Source organism: Lepisma saccharinum, chromosome 3, assembly GCF_977018435.1.
Source record: "Lepisma saccharinum chromosome 3, izLepSacc3.1, whole genome shotgun sequence".
NCBI classification, from domain to species: Eukaryota; Metazoa; Arthropoda; class Insecta; order Zygentoma; family Lepismatidae; genus Lepisma; species Lepisma saccharinum.
This window is the reverse complement of record NC_139231.1, coordinates 6143834-6170184: the sequence shown is the minus strand read 5'-3', so window position 1 is coordinate 6170184 and position 26351 is coordinate 6143834. Positions and strand designations below refer to the sequence as shown.

The following is a 26351-nucleotide window of genomic DNA, read 5'->3' as shown; positions in this document are numbered from 1 at the left end:
TCACGTGTTCAGTATGGCCCCCGTTTTGCCGAACAACTATTCGAGGCGGGTGCACATATTTCTTACCTCTCTACGGCACATGTCTTCGTGAATATCACCACACAACTGAACTATCCGACCTCGCATTTCCATAATGTTTGCTGGCTTTAACGGGAAGAGTTTTTCCTTTAAAAAAAAACCTACACAAAAGTCACAGGGATTTAAATCTGGGCTTGAAGGCGGCCAGAGGAAATCTCCATTGTGTCGATCAGGATATGGATTGGAAATCACTCTATCACCAAAAACTGTGTTCAAAAAGTCCAACACAACGTTAGCGGTGTGAGCGGTAGGTGGGGTGAGGTGAGGTGTGAGGGTTACGTGTCATGGCAAATCGAACAGCCTCAATGTTTTCAGGGGTCCGAACTGGAGCAACGCGAGGTCGTTTTTCTTCTTTCACGGTGGCCTCTTTCTCGTACGTACGGTACAAACGAAGAATAGTGTTTCTTTCTGGAGCCCATCGTGTTTTGAAATGAGCTCGAAATTTCCATTGCGTACTTGTAACGTTCTTCGTTCCTGCATACAACAGGACTGTTTTGGAGCGCTGCACTGACTGGCGGGAAATGGATGTGTTTACTAGACCATGTCCAGCGCGCCCAGCGCTAGGCCGCCTAGCGGTATTTCCAAGGACTACCGAATGCGCTTGTGTATGTTCAGCTCCGACCACAGTTTATTTTTTTAAAAAAAATTAGATTTTAAATGTGTCAACTGTTCGTGCGCCACCCTGTAGTTTGAACAGGATTTGGTTTAGTTGTTTGAATTCATATAGGTGCATCTGCACTGGAGATCATTTGCACCCCCATCTCAAGATGCGGGGAAAGTCCTCTATGTCTGTTTGAAAATGTTCATTTAACCGTCGTATAGGCTAATGGTAAGAGGACCTATAGTTTAAAATGCAATTCGATCCACTATGAAATGTGCTTCACTGGAATTCAAACCCGCTTCAAGGCAATGGCGTTATTCTGGAAGAATTGGAATTTGAATTTTGTTTTTTAAGTCCACTTTATACATAGAAAGGGTAATCGGGACTTGGCTTACAGTTTAAAGTGGATTCGGAAACACTATGTGCCTCAGTCGGGAATTTTGCAAGAATTGATGGATTGATTTTGTTTACTCCGCTTTTCTGTCACTTTGTGACTAATTGCGAGTATGAGGATGAGTGATGAAGGAACACTCACGAAGAACACCCATGGTGAGGCCGGGATTCGAACCTGATACCACTGACGTCGTACACTGTACTAACCACTCCGCCACGGATTTTTCTGAGAGAAGTGTATCGGCATCTTTGCTCCTGTGTTTTCCATACGCAACATTTTATCAACTCGGAACGTGTCGGGTAAATGACAAATTGACAGCCGAACGGGTTGCGACTGGCGGAGAAATGTCAACAGGCAGAAGATTGATGCGAAAGCGGAGCGTGTTCAAGATAAAGGGCAGCGAGAGGAAAAGGGGGCGAAAGCTATGTATAAACTGACAGCCAGATTAGCGAAACGGACGAATGACATTGTGTGTCGCCTCAGACAGCATCCATCCCTCACTCACTGGATGGAACGGTGCGTGAAGGGCATTTCAGATGTTTGTTTCATTTTGTTCTGTGTGTCTCCCTCTCTGTGTTTTTCCATCACTCTATTTCCTTCTTTTACTCTCTGCCCATCTCCCTCTCTTTGTGAGTAGTACCCTATCAACTTCTCTCCCTAAAGTCTTCCGCCTCAATTTTTGTTTTCCATTCATAGGCGTCTTCTTCTTTATCAGCTTCTGTCCAATTATTGCACCTCATATCTTTATCTGTAGTTTCCTTACATTATGTCTTGTGCTCTCTCTATCTCTCTTCGCATAATTCTGTATTTTTTCAGCTCTCTGTCCGTATTTATCTCTAACTTCTTTTGTATCTGCGGACATAGTGAGAACCAGAGAGTGAGAGATGTATATTTTTCTATCAACCCTTGTCGTATGTTTAATTATTGCTGTCTCTCTTTACTATCTCTCCCTGAATTAACTCTGGCCCTTTCTCCTCACCATCCCCTCTCTCTGAATTAACTCTTAACATCTCACATTCAACATCACGCTCTCTCTGGATTAACTCTTCATTTTTCTCTTCACCATCTGAATTAACTCTTCATTCTTGTCTTCAACATCTCGCTCTCTCTGAATTAACTCCTGCTCATTCTCTTCACAATCTCACTCATTCTCAACTTGCTCTTGCTTTTTTCTCGTCATCATCTCGATTTGTTAAATAGTTCTTGTTCTCTTCACCATTTTTGTTACTGAGCTCTTTTTGGATCATTATAAACATGATGTTCCTGGTCTAAATATTTTATATATAATTCCTTCACGTGCGATTCATCTCACGCAGGAATATCTTCTAACCGTCTCTCCTCCTTTCTCCACTCCTGTGAACGTAATAGCCCATGAGAGACAGAGGCAACAGCATGCTAGAGACTTTTATTCCTACGGACTGAAGACTGAACTCTGCCATCGTCTATTTTTATTGATTTAGTTTATTTTATCCCGCTTTCCTGCCACTTTTGGATATCCAGAAAGATACGGATGAGTGATGATATGATGAAATTCATGAAGGGACACAAAGAACAGCCATGTCCAAGCCCGGACTGGAACTCGGGACCATGGCTTCGTAGCGTGTTGTGCTAGCCACTCCACCATGAAGGTCGGCTAACTCTGCCTTCGGTATTCACAGCTGATAAGTGTCTCTCTCTCCCTCTCTTTCTGTCTTCTCTGTTTACCTACACCTTTATTTTTCCTATGTTTATCTCTTTTATTTATCTCCAACTATCTATTTCTCGTTCATTCTTTTCCCTACCTTTCTGTCTCTCTTTCGATTATCTCTTTCCTTCTCTCTTTCCCTGCCTCTATATTATATATCCCTCATATATTTCTCTTCATCTCTGTCCCTCTTACTTTCCTTCTTCCCTCCGTCCCATATTTCTCTGTCCCTTTCTATGAATCCCTCTCTTATTCTTTTGTATTTTTCTCTACTGTAAATAATTCTGAAAATTTCTCATGTAGGCTATTAGGAACAAGGTTTAGAATACTTCAAAGTGGGTAGAGCCACCCTAACTCACCCAGTGATGACGCTCCTAGAGAGAGAGAGAGAGAGAGAGAGAGAGAGAGAGAGAGAGAGAGAGAGAAGAAAATACCAAGATTAAAATCGATGATAGAAAGCAAATCAGGTACAGTGGGGGATTTGCCACTAGGTTATCCTATTTCAGGGGGTGCACTAAAATGAGACGCTGAAGGGGTGGAATTGACAAAGACCACTGACTATTAAAATTTGATTGATTTAGATTGAGTTGGTGTTTTAAGTCCACTTTGTGCACAGTAAGGCTAATTGGGACTGGACCTACAGTTTAAAGTAGGATGCACTGATTATTAAAATTCCTTAATATTGTGACAATAGCAAAATAAAACAACATGCCAAGTTCTTTAATTTATTTCATGAAGGAAGATAGAAGAAAGGAGTTTCTAGCGTTTTAAATGACTTCTTACATCGTAAGCCTATCAAATACCAGTGGAGAGTAATCTTTCAGTGTTCTAAAAAGAATGAAAACTGCTCTCAGAAATTCAGGGTGGGATAGCAGACTTTCTAGTTAGACCTGCAAGAAATTCACTTTCAGTCCCTCATTCATCAGTTTCCTGTCATGAATGCCAGAAGGAAGCAATTTGAGATGAGTGTTCTGTTGTTTAATCTAAGCATATATTTTTATCGAAGTTTAATTAATAATTATTAATCAGATGTGTATATATTTTAAAGTTTACAAGTGTTATTAATGCATAGCATTCAATTACTGGAAGTGAAGTACCTTGATAACAAAAGTGTTAATAATAATAATAATAATAATAATAATAATAATAATAATAATGATGATGATGATGATGCCCAAAAGAAAGAATAGCCTAAGGATCCAACATTTTATAAATCCCCTTGATCAGGGGGAGAATATTTTCAGAGATCAGTTAGAACATAATTATTACGAAAAGTTTATATTAATGTTAAGTGACAAGAAGAACGCCAATCTCTTCCTTAGAGGGGCACGATGCAAAGGTGAACAGAGAGAAACATTACAAAATTACAAAGCACAAAGAAGTCACTGAAATAAATTACCCAAACGCCACTAGCTTCTCCTGACAACAATATTACCTGCGTAGTAGTGTTCACCGCGCTCGTGGAAATGATGGTGTCTCATGCTGACGTCATCATCTCCAGGCTGATGCAACTGGGGTATAAGGTTGAGCCACACCGCCATCTTGTGTCCTCTGTAATGGTTTTTCATCTTCGGCTTCAACGCTGAAAACAGGAATTACAATCAATACTCAATAAATTACGAAACGTCAATAAAGAAGAAATAACATCATTAATAATGCATTGACCAGAACTATGTTCGTAATGACAATATAAACATTTGAGTCTGCTAGCATGCAGCCTATCGTAAGGCGAAGATTTGCTTGTGGAAAGTTACACAGTAACGAATAAATATGTGAATCATTTTGTTCAATATTGTGAAGTAATAAGTTTGTACGTTGAAGGCTCAATGTGTTGCTTTACAAATAATAATCATTTGTCGATACTCCTACCATCTATGAACCTCTTACGGAAACATTGCTGTTCAACACTTAAATTATCATTTGTCCACTCTCAATATTCTGGATTTGTTGTACAATTGTGTAGAATAATACTCAGCGCTTTCTGGATTGTTACACCTCATACATCTAAGAAAATGTTTACTTTAAATCAATTGAACGTATCTTTAGATAAGCTATTCGGGATTGGACCTACTGTTTAAATTAGGATCCGATCATCCAAAAACCTGCATTTAACTTGGTGCCCCAGGATTTCAAGGTAACCGCGCTACCACTAAATCATCTGAGAGGTTTTCTGTACATTAGCATCGCCAGAATAAAGTATTCCAGTGATGGAAAAAATACTCCCCCCAAAGAGCCTTTATATCACTAGGCTTATGGGGGAAGAATTTCCTTCCACGACTGTACAATTATATCTGATGCTATTGAATCATTACCCCCTCAAATCACAATACTATATTATTTTCCCTGAGATGTCAGGTAATGGTAATAAAATTCAAGACGCAATATAGGATGAAAGGTTGCTGGAATTTCAATATCTTTTTCAGCTAGTCCCTTACAATGACTGAAGTCTCCGTACTACACAACTTCTCCTATCCGGTGTTTGTCTTCTTTTGGTTTATTTTTCTTTCAATTAAATACAAAAATGAAAGTTAATGCCTGTATAATGAAATTAATGAGAGGAGGCGTTGGATTAGAACTCAAGAACTCATGAATATTCCGGTGAGGGAACATCTTGGGAGCGAACTGGATGACTTGAATTACGTCCGCCGCCTCTGCAGTCTTGACTACCGAGATCTGATCAGAATTTCATTTCTACAAAACGATGCTACTAACCTGATCTTTTATTACGAACGCAAAGCATTTTATTCTTTATGGAGTGCAGCATTGAGAATATTAAACATAGATGGCGCCAAGCGGAACTAGTCTAACAATAAGATACAAAGGAAGAATAACAACTTTGTTTTCAGCATGATCCTACCTGAAATTACAATATATCATCTTACTCTAAGTGCCAAATCGCAAGCTCTCAGAATAAAAACATTGTCTTAAAAAAAAGTAGCCTTATTATACATTCCTGTAGGTGAAGGAGCATAATAACTCCTGTTGACACGGGATTCTTCCAAATTCCTTCGCAGATAAATTGCGGCGTTACTGTCGCCTCGGAGCAAGAAAACCTGAAATTTATTGGTCGTAAAGCGAAACGAAACTAGGAGCGAGGGTTGCTTCGCCATTTAAGCTAGCCAAGGCTGAAATTTCTCATGAAATGGTGTCCAAGATGCAAGACCTCATTATAAGGTCGTGCCTATGGATTTGTTACATCCAAAACAAGCTAAAACTCCCATATACCTATAGTTATTATCCATTAAAGTGCAGCATAAGTTTAAACCATTTCTTCAACTGCTAGATCGTGTGGAAAGGCGAATAAAAGCTATTTATACATAAAGAGACCGGGCTGAGGTAATAAAATACGTTCAGAATTCCTAGAGAAATTTCCATAACTAAATAAGCCAAGAGTGACTGTGATCAAAGCTTGTAAATATTCATTATCTTCCCAAGATAACGAGGGAAATAATCCGTTAAAAAGGATAAAATATTATGGGTAATTTTGCTTTGCAAGTTTCCAAGCTGATTACACATAAATTGGTGAAAGTTTTGCAACACGTAACGATCTTTTCAATTCGCTTTTCTCTTTTGCAACCTAGTTAGTAAACAACGACGGTGAAAATTTTCACAAGCTGCTTTGAACATATTTTGAAATTAAATTTGGAAGTTTTCTGTTGAGACGTTATCTTTGCTTCACCCTTAAAGTATTCGATATATGCTTTTGATGTCTAAAGCAATGGTAGGGTTGTGTTAACATTCATCTGACCGCGGTCAATTGTTAGGATTTAGCTTCCTTACAAGTTACGATGGTGTAATTTCATTATGATGTCATCTTACGCCATTAAAGTTTGAATTTTTGTTTTATGCACTTTTGCCCTTTTACTTCATGCACAGAAAGGCTAATGCCGACTGGACCTACAGTTTAAAGTGGAATCCAAACCACTATGTACCTCCACCGGATATTGTACCTGGGACCTCTTACGTCATTAAATCGCCATGATTATGACTCCGTACACAGATTTGAACATAGAATAAAGCACTCATGATTAGAGTAAATGATGGATTAGATATTTTTCAAGTTCACAGTACATTTGATGCAAACTTAGGACAATTACTGCTTTTACTTTTAAATATTACAATAATTATTTTTATAACTTTTTAAAAAAAACTTCTGTGTTCATTATCAATTACACCCTGGGAGAATATCTTTTATATTGCAATTTAAAGTCAAGGAAAAGAGGGAGAAAACACTTTTTCAAAAGCTTAACTTTCTTCTTCATCTTCTTCTAACATTTAGAACATTTACGAGCAACCAAAGGGATTTTTTTATTGCCTAAAGTAATTACAACTCTCGCAGAATATTTCTAAATGTAACAATGCGTTCATCGCTTGAGTAGTATGGTATACCAGGGTATTACGGATGAATTTGGCTTTATAACAGTTTTTATTGCCTATCGAATAATGTTAGTGATACAAAACTAAACCAAGGAAATCATTGTAGTTTCTACTACATGTTCACAGCATCGTATGAGCCAGACGTTAATGATACAATTTATTAAAACATATATTTTGTTAGATATTGCAGGTGATCCGCATGGGTAAAACGGATCGCTGAAGGCGCAATGTCATTACATCATACAATCATGAGAATACTACAAAATATGTTAATAAAGCAAGCGCTGATTTAAAGTGGTGGAACCTTACATATGTCACTCACAACAGCATTTACACAATGCTCGTGATACCATTTACTGCACGACTGACACTGAATCCAGCCTCCCGTCTGTCTATTTCTGGGGTCATCGTATGAAATGTGACAAAATCTACAAGAATTGTTAGCAAATGTCTGTACTAGATATCAGATTTCTTCTTATGTCTTGCCTTTTGAAACTTCATGCTTTCTTCCTGCCTTTGGAAGTAGATGCCATTGTTGCTTTTTTTGTCTATATTATTGCAATGTGTTGTGGTGAAGTGGCGTGTAATGTTGCCTCTCTCCACGCTCAGTTGAATATCTGTCCAAACACAAACTTAGTAATAGTGCGAGTATGATGTTTGCGTTGCCACTGCGTTGCATTCTGGTGATAATATGATTTCAGTAGTTTGGAAACAACGACATAAAGAGGTGGGTGGAGTGAGGAAGAAGCGATAACAAGTCAATGTTATTATCTTCACATAAATATACAATGTTGAGAGATACTGTTAAGTAACACTACGTTAAATGCTCTAAAAGAGGGCGATCCGTTTTGCCCCGTTTTGGGTGATCCGTAATGCCCCGAGTCGCTTAATTTTGAAATATGCAAAATAACGTAGGAACAAGTTCAGTTAGCCATATCAAATACTATCACAACTAGAGCTGAGCCGATACCGATACTGATGCCGATACTCTTACCGATTCTCACCGATACTGATACTTGAAAGTCGCAATAATTAAAAATTGTTCAAAATATTGATCAATATTGTTGTGTAAATAACCTTCTCTAATTACATGCATGAATTTAACAATAAATTTGCTTTAGAATATTCAAGAATTACGTCAGAATACTAAAATAGATGTTATGTAATCACAAAATGAAGTTTTTCTTTCATAATTTGTGCAAAACAAAAAAGAAAGCTTGAATTTTGCATGGATCTCAAGATCATTAGACTCAGCGAAAGCGCCGAACGTCATTTTTGAGGACCTCATGAAAGACCAAAATGTCGGGAAAATATCGACTGGTATCGGTAGATGAATTCCAACCGATACATCGGTATCGGTATCCGCTCAGCTCTAAACACAACACAATGACACATCCTACCATTTGACATGTGAAATAATGAAACACTCGCACCACTACATTCTCAAATGAAGCGTTATCAAATTTCGCAGAACTTTCACAATTCCTACTTTCTCGCACAATCCTCAACAACATGCTTAGCAAAAATCGCTTCTCGCTGACGGGCGCCAACTGCCACAGCGAACAAAGGCAGTTCGTGGGTCAGAGGAAAGATGAGAGTGTCATATGCTGCTTTGCGCGTTCGAGTTTTGTCCCGATAACCTTAGATCGATCCGTAATGCCCTGTGATCCGTAATGCCCTGGTCTACCGTAATGGGGACATTATAGATCAATGAATCAGCGCACATCCGTTGTAATTGAACCTACGTTGACTTTGATTACATCCATGGATGAGTAGTGCGAGACACTGATTCAGCAGGAATTTGATGTACAGTCACCTGCAATAAAAATGGGACACCTAGATCCCGAAACACTCGCTTCCTTGCAAAACGTTAAGTGTGTTGCGATAAGTGTATTTTAATAGCAAATTACCACCGCCGTTAATTTAGTCAACACTCATAACGCCTTGCATGGAAGCGAGTATATCAGGATGATTGTAGATTCCTTCCAGGTAACACAATGAAAGAAAACTAGCACCTCTGGAGATAACGCCTTATTGAATACGTTACCATAAAGCTGGAACAACGGATACAGCAAGAAATTTGTATATGATAAAAGTCCTTTAATTCACTTGGCATTATACAGTAATTAAATGCGTTTGCACACTGATAAAATACACCAAAGCCCACATCCGATAGGCTAGCTGAAAAATATCCTTCCCTCTGCGCCGAGCCGACATGCACCATGCGGCTGTGTTAGAATATCACACTCCCAGAATTCCGCGTTCTTGCAAGAAGCTCCCAGCGGGAGTAAAATGACAAAAAATGAGGAGCGGAAAGCAATACCATATACAATCTTCAACAACATTCTCCACCTCCCCGGTTGGAATGCGCAGCATCCAAACTTAATCATGAAAGTTCAATTGATCTTCCCATCTGGAAGAGACACAATCTTACTGAGAGAGCTTCGGTACACTCCATCCTTGCTGCGAACCACGGCTACACGAAGTAAATTGTCTTTCCCTGGAAATACTTCTTTTATAATGCCCATTTTCCAGGATAATGGGTGTAGGTTGTCTTCTTTCAGAAGCACAAGTAGTCCTGGTTGCAGGTTGGGCTGCGTGGTTGTCCACTTCTGACGCTGTTGCATACCATGAAGATAATCTCGGGACTGTTTCTCCAAATCCTTTGTTGAAACTGTTGAACTCCTTGCCACCTGGAAAGTCTATTTTCCTTGAGATCAGTTAAATCTGGTTGAGGAAAGGAAGTTAGTGGACCACCAATAAGAAAGTGGCCTGGAGTGGGGTAACTCGTAAATTGTTCATGAGAGTCAGGTAAGAATGTAAGAGGTCGAGAGTTTAAGCAAGCTTTGATTTGGCAAAAAGAGTTGACAGCTCTTCGTATGTCAGTACAGCATTCTTGGCGACTCTGCGAAGATGGTACTTCATGGATTTTATGGCGCTTTCCCAGACGCCACCGAATGATGGGCTACCTGGAGGTGAATTTTTCCACTGAAAGTTTTCTTGTGCTGCATAGCTTTGAATATCTTCACTGAATCCTTGCGATTTAAATAGAAATTGAAGTTTCTGAAGTTAGTTCTTTGCTCCTTGAAATGTTTTAGCATTATCGCTGATAATGGTGGAACACTTGCCTCGCCTTGCTGTAAAGCGTCGCAATGCTGCTATGAAAGCTTCAGAATTAAGGTCTGTTACTAGCACAAAATGTATTGCTGTTGTGGCTAGGCACGAAAAAGAGCATTGTAGCATTTCTTAGTGATTTTACTCCTGATTGACCCTACTTTGATGACGTATGGTCCTTCATAGTCTATGCCCACATGACTAAATGCATTGCTAGGTGTAACTCTGATGGATGGGAGCTGTCTCATTAGCTGTTCTGCTGCGGATGCCTTCAAACGATAACAAGTTAAACACTGATGAATGATTTGCTTAATAACTTGTCGTATTCTAGGTATCCAGTACCTTTCTCGAATGGATGAGATTAACAATTGGGGTGCTAAGTGCATCAATCGTTAATGCTCTGATGGAATTAGTAGACGGGCGAAGTGACTCTTGGGATGCAAAATAATTTGATGCTTGCTGCTGAATTCCAAGTTGCTATTTTCTAGCCTCCCTCCGACACGAAGAATTCCTTGATTATCCAAGGAAAGGGGTGTAAGTCCTTGAGGATACTTTTGTTGGATACTTGCCGTTTGGCAGAGAGATCATTTATCTCTTGATGAAAGAACAAAATTTGAGCCATAACGACGCACGTTTGAGTGGCATCTTCAATGTCAACTGAAGTAAGTGGATCGCATTGTTTGTTACTTGCATTTTTGCAATTCCGAATTAATCTTTTACAGAGCGCTACAATCCTTAACAAATTGAAAAAATGTAGAAAAAAATATTTATTATTGCCTCTGACTGCAGATGAGACACCAGTGTGGTTACAGGAAGCTTTTGTTGTTCAGGAACATCTTTGTTGTTAAGACTTGTGTCAGATGATGATGATGGCCAGCACGTTTCATTTTCTTGCAACCAAGCTGGACCATGAAACCATAGCGAATGATGATGAAGATCTTGAGGTTTAACTCCACGGGAGATTAAATCCGTTGGATTATCCTTGGACGAAACATGTCTCCATTGATAAGTTTAAGTAAATTCCTGAATTTGCGTTACTCTGTTGGATACAAAAGGCTTCCATCTGCTTGCTGGCGATCTGAGCCATCCCAGAACTATTTGTGAATCTGTCCACAAATAAACATTGTCAATATTAAGTCTGAAAATTGGCTGAGTCTTGTTGAGTATTTTGGCCCATAAGACTGAAGCGCACAGTTCCAATCTAGGTAGAGTGGTTTTCTTGATCGGTGCGACCCGTGATTTTGAGCACAGTAAGTGCACTTCGGTGTAACCTTCTTCGTTCGTTGAACGAACATAAAATCAACTGCTATAATTTTTCTTCGATGCATCGGAAAACCATGGCCGAGATAGCACAGACAGCTTGCTGCAAGCATGAAGCAAGCTTACCAAGCCAGATTTTTATTTTATTATAAAACATAAACTAAACGTAACGTTTCAACCTTCTAGCAAGGTCTTCTTCAGACTCTGCACCAAGTACAAATATAACAAAGTACAAAACAGGACGATATATGTACACAAACATTACTGCCCTCCAGACTATTAGAAAGTTGTTCTGGAACATTCTAGCAGATGGCTTTACCTTGTCAACTGTACTTTCACCTAAAAAGCTAAACATATTTTCTTCCATCTAGAATGTGGTTGGACTCTTTATCTCTTTTCCCTTCATTCTTCAGACAAGAGAGAAAGAGTAGAGACTTTCTAATAGTCTGGAGGGGAGTAATTTTTGTGTACATATATCGTCCTGTTTTGTATCTTGTTACATTTGTACTTGGTGCAGAGTCTGAAGAAGACCTTGCTAGAAGGTTGAAACGTTACGTTTAGTTTATGTTTTATAATAAAATAAATTTCTGCCTTGGTCAGCATATTGAGTATTTATATCATGGAAACAAGGCTTAATGGTGTTATAGTTAGATTTCGAACAGAATTTGTTATTTTACTAGGTAAGTTTTTGTCTTGACACAAATGACAAATAGTAAGATGTAATCTTTATTTTAATCCTTCTCTTATTTTTATCGTTCTCTGGTTCATATCATTGCTATTCCCAGGACAAAAATATATGTAATGTTTTATACGAGTGAAACTAAAAATTTGAGAATACATTATAAAACGAAGGAAAAATTAATGGAATCCAAATGTACCTCATTAGCATTGCGAAGGTGTTGTTCTCTTCCTTTTATTTCGAAGGTTGAAGAACTGCGACAAATTCCGAAAAAGAAATAAATTTTCTAGTCGAAAATTTATCGAAGTATGTATGAAACGCACAGTATTATATTCAAAATTTGACATACTCACTCACCTATATTGAGATAAAGCTGTGTGGTGATTTCATACGGGTCCCAGGATAACCTATGATATCTCGTCTTCTCCTTAACAGTACCGTAATCAGATTTCTGATTCCGAGGCTCGTTTGGGTCCCTGCAGGGTTACGAAAGTTACGAATTAATACAGTGTGCTATAAAAGTTGAAAAACAAAAGAAATTAACGTTAATAACATGAAAATGGAAAGTAGAATTCTCATTCAATATTACTCTAATGTCTAATATAAAAACAAATTATTAATTAATATAAAGATGAAATATTTCATACTAAAGTGGAAGCTACGAATGTAAGGGAAATCTCAGTGCAAAGATAAATAGAAATGTATAATCAAGAGGTGATGTGTTTCCAGAGTCTCGTCTCAATACCATACCTACATGACTGATGACATTCATACTTCATGGACATGATTCTAGACACAGAATAGTAAACACATATGTGTACAATGTTAATTGGAGTTTATCTATTGTCAGTGGCGTAAATAACACCCCGCACTGCGGGGGGGGGGGGCGCAGTAAGAATGATAAATTAAGAAATACCGATAGTTCACAAAAGTTAGAATAATTAATGATTTGAAAGGTTTAAGTAAAAACATCAAAGAACACGAAATATTCCGAATTCACTTGAATGCATGTGTGACATATAGTGCCTGGAAAAATCATAAAGATAAAGATGTACAAAAAATATTGCAATAAAGTCTGGATAAGTGGCCCAAAAACATTAGTATTCTCTTGTCATGCTATTCAAAATCAATGTATTACACTGGCTTCAAAACAGATGTTGAGTGGTATAATAGATGATGTTCTTAATGCACCATTTCCCCCCTTATTTTGGATACAACCAAAGATATTACTAAAACTGATCAAATGCCAATTGTAATAAGATCAGTCATATAAAATCTATTGTGTCCGTACCAGTTTTTACATTGATTCAAATTGCATGTATGTATTTTCATATTTGTATGTACCGAATATAAATGTAGGCTTGAATTAATACTTTATAAACAAATAGGGGCACACAACGTAAAGTTGCAATGTCTGGTGCTTTTAACCATACTGATTCTAAGAGTACCTTTCGAAGGGGCACCTCTTCTCTAGTATTAGGGTAAGCAATTTATTTTTGCTGCTGGTGGGGATTGAACCTACGACAAATCTGTGATTTTACTACAAATCGGGTGCGCTAAGCAACCATTCAACGGCGCACTGTTCAAGCAAATATGGTTCACTCTCATAGGAAAATAGAAATAATAAATTAACGGTGCAAAAATAAAAAAAGTAATTCACGGTTTACAGTAAAATCACTGGATAGTTTTTTGTTCGATCCCTCTTCCAGCAAACCAAATGTTCACCTAAACGTGGTGTTAGAATTGATAAAAGTACAAGCACCAGAGCATGTCCAAGTAATATTGCATTCTAAAAAAGAACCATTATATCTAATATTCAAGCAAGTAGGAAAGACATAGCCAGAGATATCATCAGAAGAAATATTATACATTTTCATAAACCCACCCTGTTTTTGCGAAGTTGGTGAAGTAGATGAGCATGGCCTCGGCTATCCCCATATCCTGCTTGCTATAATTTTGGGGGAAGAACGGTTGCCCACCCACCAATGGGAGTCCCATGACGTACGTGACGTCTTCGCCTCGCACGCTGCCTAGCCTCTATCAAGAAAAAGAAAGATTCATTTTATTCAATAAGTTCATAGTTACTTAACATCACAAATTTCATTTTCATCATTAAGTTCTTATTTATTTTAAATAAAGAAACATTTTCATTAAAGTTCATATTTATTTGACATCACAAAATTCCTTATGATCAATAAATTCATATTTATTACATATCTCAAAGTTCAATTTATACACTAAGTTCATGTTTCTCTAATATCCCAAAATTATTTTTACCAATAAGTTCATATTTATTTGGTATCTCTGCCGTACGTAGAATTCTGTTTTGGGGTTGTGGTTGGATGAATATTGTTCACATTTTCGCACATGAACGAATCTCAGAGCTCTTGCACATCTACCCATTGGTGTGAGCATGTATTGTAGGCTTCAGAATGCAGCAGTTAGAAATTAAACGGGCTGATTGAGCAAAATTTCGAAAATCTTTCATTTCGAGCAAAACAGACTGAACATTTATTACGTTTTCGATATGGGGCTCTGGAAGGCGCGTTGTTACTTGACCCCTCCCCTCCTTGCTGCTTCTGGAATTTTCTCCACTACATAGATAAGCGTTCGCAAATGTCTTTTGACAATTCAGGACTAACATAAAATACGAAGGATAGTCAGTGATGTGCCATACAATATAAGTTTACGTCTACATGCGTTGTGTACACGTAATCTACGCGAAGATTTCATTGGGTTGTAGTTTACGTAGACTACGTAGACAATCTAAAGTACATTAACATTAATTTTCAAGGCTTTCATGAAAGGCAAGTGATATTTTAAACTATATTTGTTCCTAACGAACTGACAAGAATCGTATTTACAACAAAATTTCTCTTCTCTTCACTCGTTAACTATGGAAGAAGATAAATAATATGCAAGAAAAACAACAGATGGCAGTCGTGAGGCAAAAGTAGTATTTTTACCGTAAAACAGTAGAATATTTCCTCCTTCAAATTTTTCCTAGGTGAGAAATTATTCAAAATTGCAAGGAAGGGTATGAAAGTTTCTTCTCACACATTAGCAACTGATACGCAGTATAATTTTTTTTTCTTCAGCGCCCTTTGCTAAGTGATCACCTTTTGCCATGTTGTTTACATAGATTACGTCATCATCTACGTGTATTAAATAGTCTACGTGTAGAATGTAGACTATCGTTGTTTACGCGTAGACGCACATCACTGAGGATAGCTAAATGATTGGTTATTAATACATCCTAACTGAACGAAAATAATGAGAGACATAAGCATCTGTTTATGTAATCATGCCCCTCTTTTCAGCCCTTCCGGAACTTTGTAAAATCCGTATTGCCACATGCTTCGTCCTTAAAAGGAGCATTCTACGTGATTGCATGACGTCCTCTATGGTTTTCAGCGATGAACACGATGCCGATGGATGTCAGTGACCATCGGACGTAACCGAAGTTTCATGTCTGAGTGTTGCCGGGCCCCGTGGAGGAGTGGTTAGCACATCGCGCTTCGACGATTCCAGGCAGTGAAACGATTCCAGAGCGCTGTGCAAACTACTTCCCCACTGAGCTCGGCAATTTACAATTGAATATTTTACCTTGTGTAAAGAATGTATTATGATTCTAAATTGCAGTTCTCTACACCATAAATATATATTTTTAAGGAAACGAATCATTAAAATACATTCATTACGGTTAACTATATTACAGCCGTTGATATTTGAAAGTCGTTCAAGGTCATTTTTACTAATAAGCTACTTAGTTTATGACAATGGAAATTGGCCGTTTTAGACCGTAATTTTAGTGTCAAATTTATTCGTTTAAGCATTCAAAGACTCATGTAATAATCATATGCTTGTATCATTTTACGAAATACATTTTTTTTAAAAAAAAAAAATCTGCCTCTTTAATTCTTAATTGAAATGTTCACGTGACTTCTGCTGAGGTAGAAGTATAATTTCCTCGAAGTAGTAACCTAGACACACGAAACAACCCCGAGGAAAAATCGAAATAAGAAAAAAATCCCAGAGATGAAAGCTTTAAGATAGAAAAAAATCGAAACGCCAAAAGGTTAGGAGATGTGTATTTTTCGAAATTGGTGGAAAAGAGAAGGACGTAGTGAGGGGAATGGGGAGGGGGCTCCCTCTGAAGATTGCCAGAGAACGTTTCGCCCGAAGAAAGCGTCAGTCGGTGTTTGCCGATGAAACCAACGTGAGAAGATGAAGCTCTGAGAAAATCGTGTCGAGAAGCGAAAACACGAGCACTCAGCAGGAAATTCAATTAGAAGATGGAGTAAAACGTTTTGATGGCGTGGAAGAGTTGCTAACAGAAGAAAAAGGAAACTTTTGACGGAGATGGAAAAAAAAAATTCTTCCCGTCACTTAAAATGTCTGGTGCAGATAGCAACATATTCTCGTGTTGCAAGTGTTTCTTACTCTAGATACCTTCAAGATATAAATAACATGAAAATATGCGGAAATTTGCAAAGCGTCTGTGACACAAGACTTCCATAGATAGAGGGTAACATAGCGGTTGTCTTCTCCTAACCACTTAGGTTACTTTAAATGCATTTCTTTCAACTACGAAGGAAATTCCTAGTAAACTCATTTGCCAATTGATAGTTATATACGTCGACGACGTAAACGTCGGAAAAATCAGGACAATGGTGCTTGAAACCCGCGTGTGAGTGTGAGAGAGGTGGCTCGTGAGCTTGGCATATCACACATGTCCGTTCACAACATTTTGACTGATGTGTTAGGCACGAAACGGGTCGCCGCACTACTTGTTCTGAAGGAGCTGAATTTCCCGCAAAATGCACATCGCAGGGATGTTGCTGAAGACATGATTTTGCGAGCCTCTACTGACTCAACCTTCATGAAACGCATCATAACTGGTGATGAGACATGGCTGTATGAGTATGACATGCAAACAGGTCAACAATCTTCGGAATGGCTCTTCGAAAATAAACCCAAACCCAAAAAAATACGCCAAAGTCGCTCAAAACTTAAGGTCATGCTCATTGTTTTCTTTGATTCTAGTGGTGTTGTGCACTCAGAAATCCTTCCAGCGGGACAAACTGTGAATAAAGAGTTTTATGTGACCGTTATGAGGCGTCTGCGTGAGAATGTTCGCCGGAAACGACTAGAGTTATGGAAAAACAGTTCTTGGATTTTGCACCACAATACACGTCGTACACGTCGACTCTTTTTCGCAAGTTTTTGGCCAAAAACTCAACACATGCCCTCGTTCAAGCCCCACATTCTCCAGATATGGCTCCGTGCGATTTGTTTCTCTTTCCGCGACTCAAGTTACCACTTCGGGGAAGGCGTTTTGAATAAATTGAATCCATTAAAGGAAGTTAGCAGAAGGAAATCAGAGCGATAACGTCTTCTGCGTTTGAAAAGTGTTTTGAAGTTTGGGTTAAGCGTTGGCATATGCTGTGTTGAAGGCGATAAAATAAATGTTGATGATTAACCACGTATTTTGTGCTTTATTAACAAATTCGGGGTACTTTTTGTACGTAGTAATATCATTAAAACAAGTAACTTTTCCTAATAAACATTATCTGAAAAGCGCTTAGTTTCTGCGCTATAAGCGCTCAAAATCAACCCAACACACCAAACGACCGCTCTGACATAACTTCCAGTGGCGCATGGCAGGGTTGCCACTAGCATTACTTGGCGATCTTACCTGAGAGATATACAAAACAAAACTGACCAAGACAGTCGCGGGGTCCGGGGTCCGGAGTCGCGGGGTCCGGATTAACGAGGTTTTACTGTACATGTATTCAAAAACGTAACACATAAACACAAACACACACATACATAACATATACTGAGTCTTTTAAAAGAGGCCCCGTGGAAAATGCGCTCCTTGCATGTAGGCAGCCTTGGTACACCGAAGAGAAGAGCGGGTTAGAGAACAGTTCAGGATATCGGTGCCAAGCATATTCGACATGACATGACATGACATATCCTGGACTATTCTCTGCCCCGCTCTTCTCTTCGGTGTACCAGGGTTGCCTGCAAGAAAGGAGCACATTTTCCACGGGGCCTCTTTTAAAAGACACCCAGTATATCAGCGCTGAAATGATGTCGAAGTTTCGATATCGGCCGATACCAATCGTATCTATCGGTATCAGAAAGTTTCGGTTGAAATTTATTTACCGACACCAACCGATACTTTTCAGGTATTTGGGTCTTCCACGGGGTCTGCAAAATAGCCTCGCAACGTTTTCGTGGAGTCTAATTTCCCTGAAAATTTTGCAAAATTTGAAGTTTGTTTTTATTTCTTTCACTAGTTATGCGTGTGAAAAAACAGAATTTTGTGTTTTATGTAATATGTAATTTAATACCGGGATGTAATTCTGGAACTCTTGATGCATACAATTAGATGGAAATTCTAATATTAGCCTAATCAAAATTTTGAAAAACCTAAAATTATTGCAATTTTTAAGCGTTGGTATCTATATCGGTGGGAATCTGTGACAGTAGCGGCATTCGTATGGCTATCGGTTCAAAGTGGTATTGGCTCAGCTCTAATATACAGGGTGATTCATAATTCCTATTACACACTTCTAGGGGTTGTAGAAGGAACGTAGTAGATCAAGTTCTAATAAGGAGCCCATGTCCGGAAACGTACCGTTTTGGTACTACACAGATGACAAGATCACATAATTTCACATCTCCCGCTTCACGGTAGGCAACCCACATCGACGGTGGACAACGTCTTCAGTCACCTGATGTCATGTGAGCTGCTTCCAAAGTCCTCTGTTTAAAATCCGGTGTGCTTCGACCTTCACGTCAGTTGCTATTCAGTCGTTGCGGAAGACAGTACAGTATGGTTGAATACACGTTTGCCGAGAACACCGACATGTTGTTAATTTTCGGCGAAGCTGGACGTAATGGTAGAGCTGCGCAACGTCTGTATGCAGAGCGTTTTCCGCATCGTGTCACTCCATCACGCACCACTTTGTTTGCGATTAGATGATGATGAAGATGAGAGATTGTGTGATCTTGTTATCTGTGCAGTACCAAAACGGTACGTTTCCGGACATGGGTTCCGTATCAAAACTTGATCTACTAAGTCCCCTACACTAAGTGCGTATTAGGAATTCTGAATCACCTTGTATGTGTGTATATATATATATATATATCCCACGGTCTTGTTTCTATTTCTTTATCTATATCATCATCATTTCAATCAGTGGCGTAGGATGAGACTAAAATCTGGGCTATCTCACAATACCATAGTGTTGAAATTGGAAAAAAAATGAGGGAGAAAGTTCACCTTCCTCGGTCATATTTTGGTGATTTTCAACTGAAGTGATATTGTTCCCAATATTGTCCCATGAATTCCGAAATCACAAAATATTAATAAATTATATTGTTATTTCTGTTGATCCAAGTTCATAGACAACGAAACGTAAGTAAAATTCAGAAAGACATGTGAGAGAAGTAAGATATTTGCAATGAACTTGTGTACCTGGGAAAACATACTAAAATCGAAACTTTCCATGATAATATTTAAGATTGGAAATCAGGTTGCTAACTCCTGATGAACCATCGTCTTCTTATTGAAATGAATAATTTTATGCGGATTTTCTAATTGATTTTTCTCCTGTATTTTAGTTTTGGGCTCTGCAGATTGTCTCCCTTACCTGGACTATACGCTCCAGATGCCAGTCGAGAGCTTTGAATTATTCTGGAGACATAGACTTTAGCAAATCATTAGCTATGTGTACACTTTGAGATCCGTAGTTTGAAACCACAACCAATACTTGGTGCTGTCTCTGTTTACCTAATTCATATATTTCTTTGATCAAAAAAGGAGGATTCATTAAATATGTCATCACTTTATCTAACTTTCTATCGTTCCATCCGTTATGTGAAAGGGTGGGTGGCCAGGGAATTTTTTTGCAGGGGTGGTTAATATAGAAAAAATGGGTCTTTTTAGTTTGATATAGTGACGTCATGTTAACTTCACCAGAAGAAAGAAATGTTTTATGGAGTGAGAGAAAGGAAGAGGATTAAAGACGCAGAAGGAGAGGGGAAGGAAGTGAGAGGAATATAGAAGTGAGAGGCAGAGGAAGAAACAGAAAAACATTTCTGTCTGTTCTTTCTGGATATTCACGACGATGAGGATAAATGGTAATTTTATTAAAGTTATGAAAGAACACTCACAATAATGCCGGTGCTTAGACTAGGGTTCGAAGTTGGGAATTTCGGTAGCGGTTTCCAAAAGTGACCACTTAATGTTAAAAAAATATGAATCACTCAACTCGTCCTGACACGGAGTCCGAAGGAGAAATAAAGAATTTGGACAGTGAAATAGGGAGGGAAAGCAAAAATAAGAGACATAAAGTAAGCAAACAAAGACAAAGAGAAGGGAAAAAGGACAGAGAAGAAATCGAAACACGGCAGAGTATGAAAGAAAGGAAACCAAGGAAGTGGAGAGAGAAGAAAGGGAGAAAGAGAAAGGAGAGAGTGAAAGAGAGACAGGAGCAGGAGAGAAAAGATAAATAAAAGAGCGAGAGAGAGAGAGAGAGAAAGAAGAGGGAGAAAATAAGGTGATATAAGAGAAAGAAATGTAAAAGAAATAAAGAAGCGACAGAGAGAGAGAGAAAGAGAGACAGAGAAAGCTAGGTTGTGAGAAAGAAGAGGAAGGAAAAATATTAAAGAGAAAGAAGTGAGAGTGAGAGAGAGATAAAGAGACAGAGAGAGAGAGAGATGGGCAGAGAAGGAAGCCAAAGAGAAAGCCAGAGAAGGTAGAGAGAGATAGAAAGAGAAAGGAAAATGATAGAAATATAGAAGCGGCATAAAGAGAGAGAGAGAGAGAGTGAAATGAGAGAGAAGAAATGAGACTAGGCAGAGAGAAAAGTGAAAGGAAATTAAGATATAAGTAAAGAAGCAAAAGAGAGAGAGAGAGAGGGAGAAGAAATTCAAATGGGGCATAGAGGAAGGAAGAAAGAAAATGAGACACAAAACGTGAAGCAAGACAGGGGGGAAAATGATGAAGTATACAGTAAGTAAACAGCAAGAAATATATAGAAATGGCAAACTAAGAAGTATATGGAAGAGAAATAAAGGGAAAATGAGTTCTATAATTAGTATGAGGCACAGGGAAAGAAAAAGTAGACATTGTTTCCTGATTCGTAGAGGGGACGCCGAACGCACTAAAAACACCACTTACTTGCGGGTAGTCACTGTCTTTCGTCTGATAACCGAAATGGAAGAAGTACGTTTTCGCCCCACGCCTGGAGTGGAGGTACCCGACCTTCACTAGCGGCGACACTGTGTGGGCATCACTTAGCGCCTCCATCGTGGAGTCTCGGATGTTAATGGGATGCTGTATGGGCTTATCCCAATCCGTGTACTCGTTTCGCACCGTGGAGAAGATCTCGTTGAGATGATACACATACGTATTACGGATGTACGTCCTGAGTATCCTGTTCCGTTCGTCCTCCTCGAACCCGTACTGAATGTCTTGAGCGTTGAAGTCCTGATAGCTCTCGGTGGTGGTGGCACCGAACATCAGCTCGGAGGTAATGAACGTTTCGCTGAACTTCTCCATGGCGTTGGCCGGCTCCATGTCCAGATCTGAACCGTCCAAGAAAGGTCCGAACCGGGACAGGAACCGAGGGGTCTCTATTTGGACGTCCATGAGGGACTTGAGGGTCTTCTTCCTCAGGCACGGTGCGATGTCCTCCTCGTCGTCCGTTTTAGCGAGCTCCTTCCCGTCCTCGGCTTTCGGCTCGGAACTGGTGTTGCCGTTGCCAAGGCAACCGAGCTGGTCCGCTACCTTGGATCTCAGGTTCGTGGGTTGCCTCACCAGCGCCCATGGACTTAACGCAGATCCGCTGAGAAGCACAACTCGGTGGAACAGACCTGGAAGATAATTGAATGCTTTATTACCAGCAGGTAAACAATAACAACCGATTGTTGATTGTAGCGTAGACAAACAGTCCCAGAGAGCAGAGAATATCAAGATAAATAACCTTTCCTTAACCCTAGCTTATCCGTGCCGTACGAGAAACTTACTTACTTGGGGGGGGGGTGTCTTTTTATCACTAAAATTCAAGAAACCATTTTTCTTTCGAATCATTGCTTCCATTGTTGATTATACAGGGTGTGTCATTTAACTTTGCGACCTGAAATATTTTCGACACGAAACAAAATATTGAAAATCTACTTGCATGGAAATGTACCCATGTCAGGAGCTCACAATATGAGGGGATATGCACAATACAGAAAATTCAGAAATTATTGTATCCAACTCGAAGTTATTTTTATTTTATGGAACATGCATGATTTTTCTGGCGAAATGAAAAGTAGAAGTACAATTATGGATGATAGAATTGGTTTCACCTTCCTACACCAAATATCTGCAGAGATAATGAAACATTTATAGGTTGGCAGCATGGACACCGTTTGTCGCGCCACTGTACTTCCTGCGGGGGTTAAAGAAAACCGATCAGGTGTGTTGTACTGCTGTAAGTGTCAAACAGGGAAATTGTACGTTCTCTAACGCATTTGACGGTTTCTATTCTCAGCTATTACTTGCCGTATTGATATTTGGAACCCTGTTTTGTTGTTACCACTGTGTTCTCTCATTTCGTCTGGTACGTAGATATACCGGTCTTCAGTAATGAAGAAAAACTAGACATTATTTTAATTTACGGCGAATGTCATATAAATGCAACCACAGCTGTGACGTTGTACGCTGAACGCTAACCAGATCTACGGTGCCCTTCACCTCGTACCATTGCCAGCATCTGCACAAGTCTCGTCGAAACAAGAAGCTGGGTTCCCAGAAAGCGTCACGTACAAACACAGCAAATAACAACGGAAACGAAATCTGGCTGCTGTAGCTCACAATCCGCAGGTGAGTGTACGACAGATTCAACGCGGTTCTGGAATAAGCCTATGTAGTATGTAGAGACTTTTGCAAAGGCATAAGTTTCATCCGTATCATATGTCACTGCACAGGCATCTCTTTCAAGTCCGCATTGCATTCTGTCGTTTTGCACCTCAGTAGTTGCAAGATAATAATCATTCCTAAGTAACATTTTGTTTACGGACGAAGCTTCATTTACAAATCACGGTAATGTGAATTTGAGGAACATGCACTACTGGTCCGTGCAAAATCCCCACTGGCTTCGAGATGTTGCTCATGAACGACAGTGGAGTGTCAATGTTTGGTGCGGTATCATTGGCAACCGCATTGTAGGCCCTACTTTTATCAGGGAACATTAAACGGACAGCGATACGCATCATTTCTTCCCCTTCTCATGGAGGACAGGCATTGGAAACCCCGTCTAGCAATGTGGTTCCAGCATGATGGTTGCCCTGCACACTTTGCACATGTTTCCAGAGAAGTTATGGATGCAAAGTTTCCAAATCGATGGATAGGACGGGGTGGCCCAGTGGGATGGCCAGCTCGGTCCCCCGACTTGACTCCATTACACTACATTCTCTGGGGCGCAGAGAAAGATAGAGTCTATCAGGAAGTCCCAACGACACTAAAGAATATGAAACAGCGTTTTGCTGCGGCGTGTGTCGCAATATCTGGATAAACACTACAATCTGTGCAACACTCAATTGTTCACTGTCTCCGCAAGTGTATTGATGCAACCGGTGGTCACTTTGAACATCTGCTGGAGTGACACAGTTTCATCAGATAAGACGTTACTGATGATTTGTGAGTGCATTTTCTGTGCTGGATGTACGTTACAAACATGACGTTTATTTGAGCTATAGGCCACCCGTAATTTTGTTTCGGAAAGTGAAGCCAATTCTGTTCTCACGAATTGTATCTCTAGTTTTCAGTTCGCTAGAAACACATACACGTAACTTTGAATTGAATGTGATATTTTCTTAATTTTCTGTGAGCCCCCGGACATGGGTACAGTCCTGCGCAATTTGATATTTCACATTTTGTTTCATTTCGAAACTTTTTGAGGTCGCAGAATTAGGTGAAACATCCTGTACATGTGCAGTTATTTATTAATTATAATAATTACAAAAAATATCATCACTAATAATAAATAATAACCAATTATTTTATGAGTGTCTCACACATATTTCACCATTCGCTAAAACTCACAAAGCCATAATATTTTTTTTATTAATGTTTTTTTGTTTATGGAGGGGAAGTTGTTTATTCATTATAATAATTACAAAAATTACCGTTCATACCAACCAATTGTACTGTTACTGGCATGAGTGTCTCTCGAATAACACGCATTCAAAGATGACGCTTGATAGGCCCACCAAGTGCATTTTGCCTCCTACTTACGTTTCATTTTTGTTTCTCAGAACAAAAGTAACACAGAAATATAGAGAACACCCTAGGGAACAATGTAATACATGTCAGTTTTTATAAAAACAATTCAGTTGAAAAATCGAAAAAAATAGAGGTTGTTGGCCTGACAGGACCGACCCTCGGGCAAGCTGGAGTTAATAACGTTTTGCTCGCTAAGGACTCGCTTAGACGCTACGAACCCTTGAAAAACATTTTTCTATCCTGTAACAATGCAACCACAAGGTACAGATTCACGGTTGCCATTGCCATTATCCTGTCGGATAACATACTAAAACTTTCTAAGCCCTTCAGCTTAAATCATGCTGTATCACCACACATACACCTACATTATGCTTTTGAACAAAATAATGGTTTGGTTTTTCTTTTTATGCTAGAAGTAATAACAATCACTTGTATTGCTTGCTTACAGTATGTGTGGAATAATAAACAACAATGGTCATTTTCCGACAGAAGAAATGAAGGTCACTGGTAAACATATATCTGGGACCACTAGTTAGAATCAATAGGAATGGAAATTACATGGAAGGTCGCAAGCCATGGACAAAGAAAAACGCATTTAAGAAGATTTGTTCGCCGTCTACGCGGTGTAACAATTGGTCAGTGTTGTGAGGCAACACCGTGTGTAAGCAGGCTACAAACACTTATAAAATCAGCTAGGTTCTTAGTAAATATATAACATTCCAAATAACATTAATATTCGACATTATATCGAATCAGATTTGTTATTGTGCTCAGCTAATACCTCTATCAATCATATATTTTTTAAACCGTTCTCTGAATTTTATGTGATGGAAAATTCCAGTATGCGATTTCAGACTTTTAAAATTAAAATAAGACAAAATTTGTTTTAAAGTATGTTGAAGATAATAGTGACTAGATTACAGTTCAAATTCGATTGCGGTGGGGTGGACAAAATGGATGCTCTGAAGTGGGTCATCATGTTTACTAGTAACATTTTAAGGAAGAGGGATATGACAGAGATGGTAAACAATGGAAGAAAGGGAGTTATGGACAGAGAGGTAATGGAAAAGTGAAGTGAAACCTCCACCACGTAACGAACCTTAAAGTTCGTGGGATCTTAAGAGCACCTAGAATGTTAACCAGTTAATTGATGGGGTGATGTAAACTACTCATCATTCATCCTCTTGATGAGACCACTCGTCATTGACATGACGAGTTATTGCTTGGCATGCGAAAGGTACAAATTACACAAAGGAATTAAACTACTGAAAAGACAATGGACACTCGTTGTGTTTTGTGAACCGTTGAACCTGTATCATGGCTGGGTGTAGGATAATTACCTGTCTATCTGAAGTCTTTAGCTGAATGAAAATAGCGAAGTCCTCTGTAAGCTTCTCTCCTATTTGTCGACCAGAGCTCTGTTGTACTCCTCACCTACTGACTTGCTGACCACCTTCTCTCTCTCCACTCAATCTCCAAAGTCAGTCACCTCCCAGCTTGTCTCACCTCTATATTCCCTGGCCATCGAGCTCTTCCTCGATGCCGAAACGCCGAATCGTGTGATTATCATAATTGCTACCATGCAAACCGCTGACTCTAAAACCAGAAGTGTTACCTGTTCCTGAATGCTCAGGAGGTTTGCATGGCACAACACAATGCATTGTAAACGCCTAAGAGGCTTGAGACAGCTGAGAAAACAAGTGAATGCCCTGGTCAACATGAAGCGTTCAGAGAGACTTAATAAAATAAACATACAATCTTAGGGATTGATACGAAAGAGAGAAAGAGAAGAGACAAGAAATAATGAAACAAGCCAAAGAGTGAGAGAGATTTAGAGAGAGATAGATATGGAGGGACCGGTTGAAAGGATGA

At 39.1% G+C, this 26351-nt stretch overlaps 1 protein-coding gene across 1 annotated transcript in view; it reads right to left on the bottom strand.

The window, feature by feature from the left end:
• LOC145984881 (neuroligin-4, X-linked-like) overlaps positions 1-26351 on the bottom strand; it is a 215437-nt gene that overhangs the window by 3919 nt on the left and 185167 nt on the right. Inside the window, exons 4-7 of the mRNA XM_083118254.1 lie at positions 21387-22081; positions 14073-14224; positions 12545-12663; positions 4193-4339 (exon numbers count right to left, since the gene is read on the bottom strand). Coding sequence (XP_082974380.1) covers positions 4193-4339; positions 12545-12663; positions 14073-14224; positions 21387-22081 — 1113 coding nt within the window. The remainder of the gene's footprint in view (positions 1-4192; positions 4340-12544; positions 12664-14072; positions 14225-21386; positions 22082-26351) is intronic.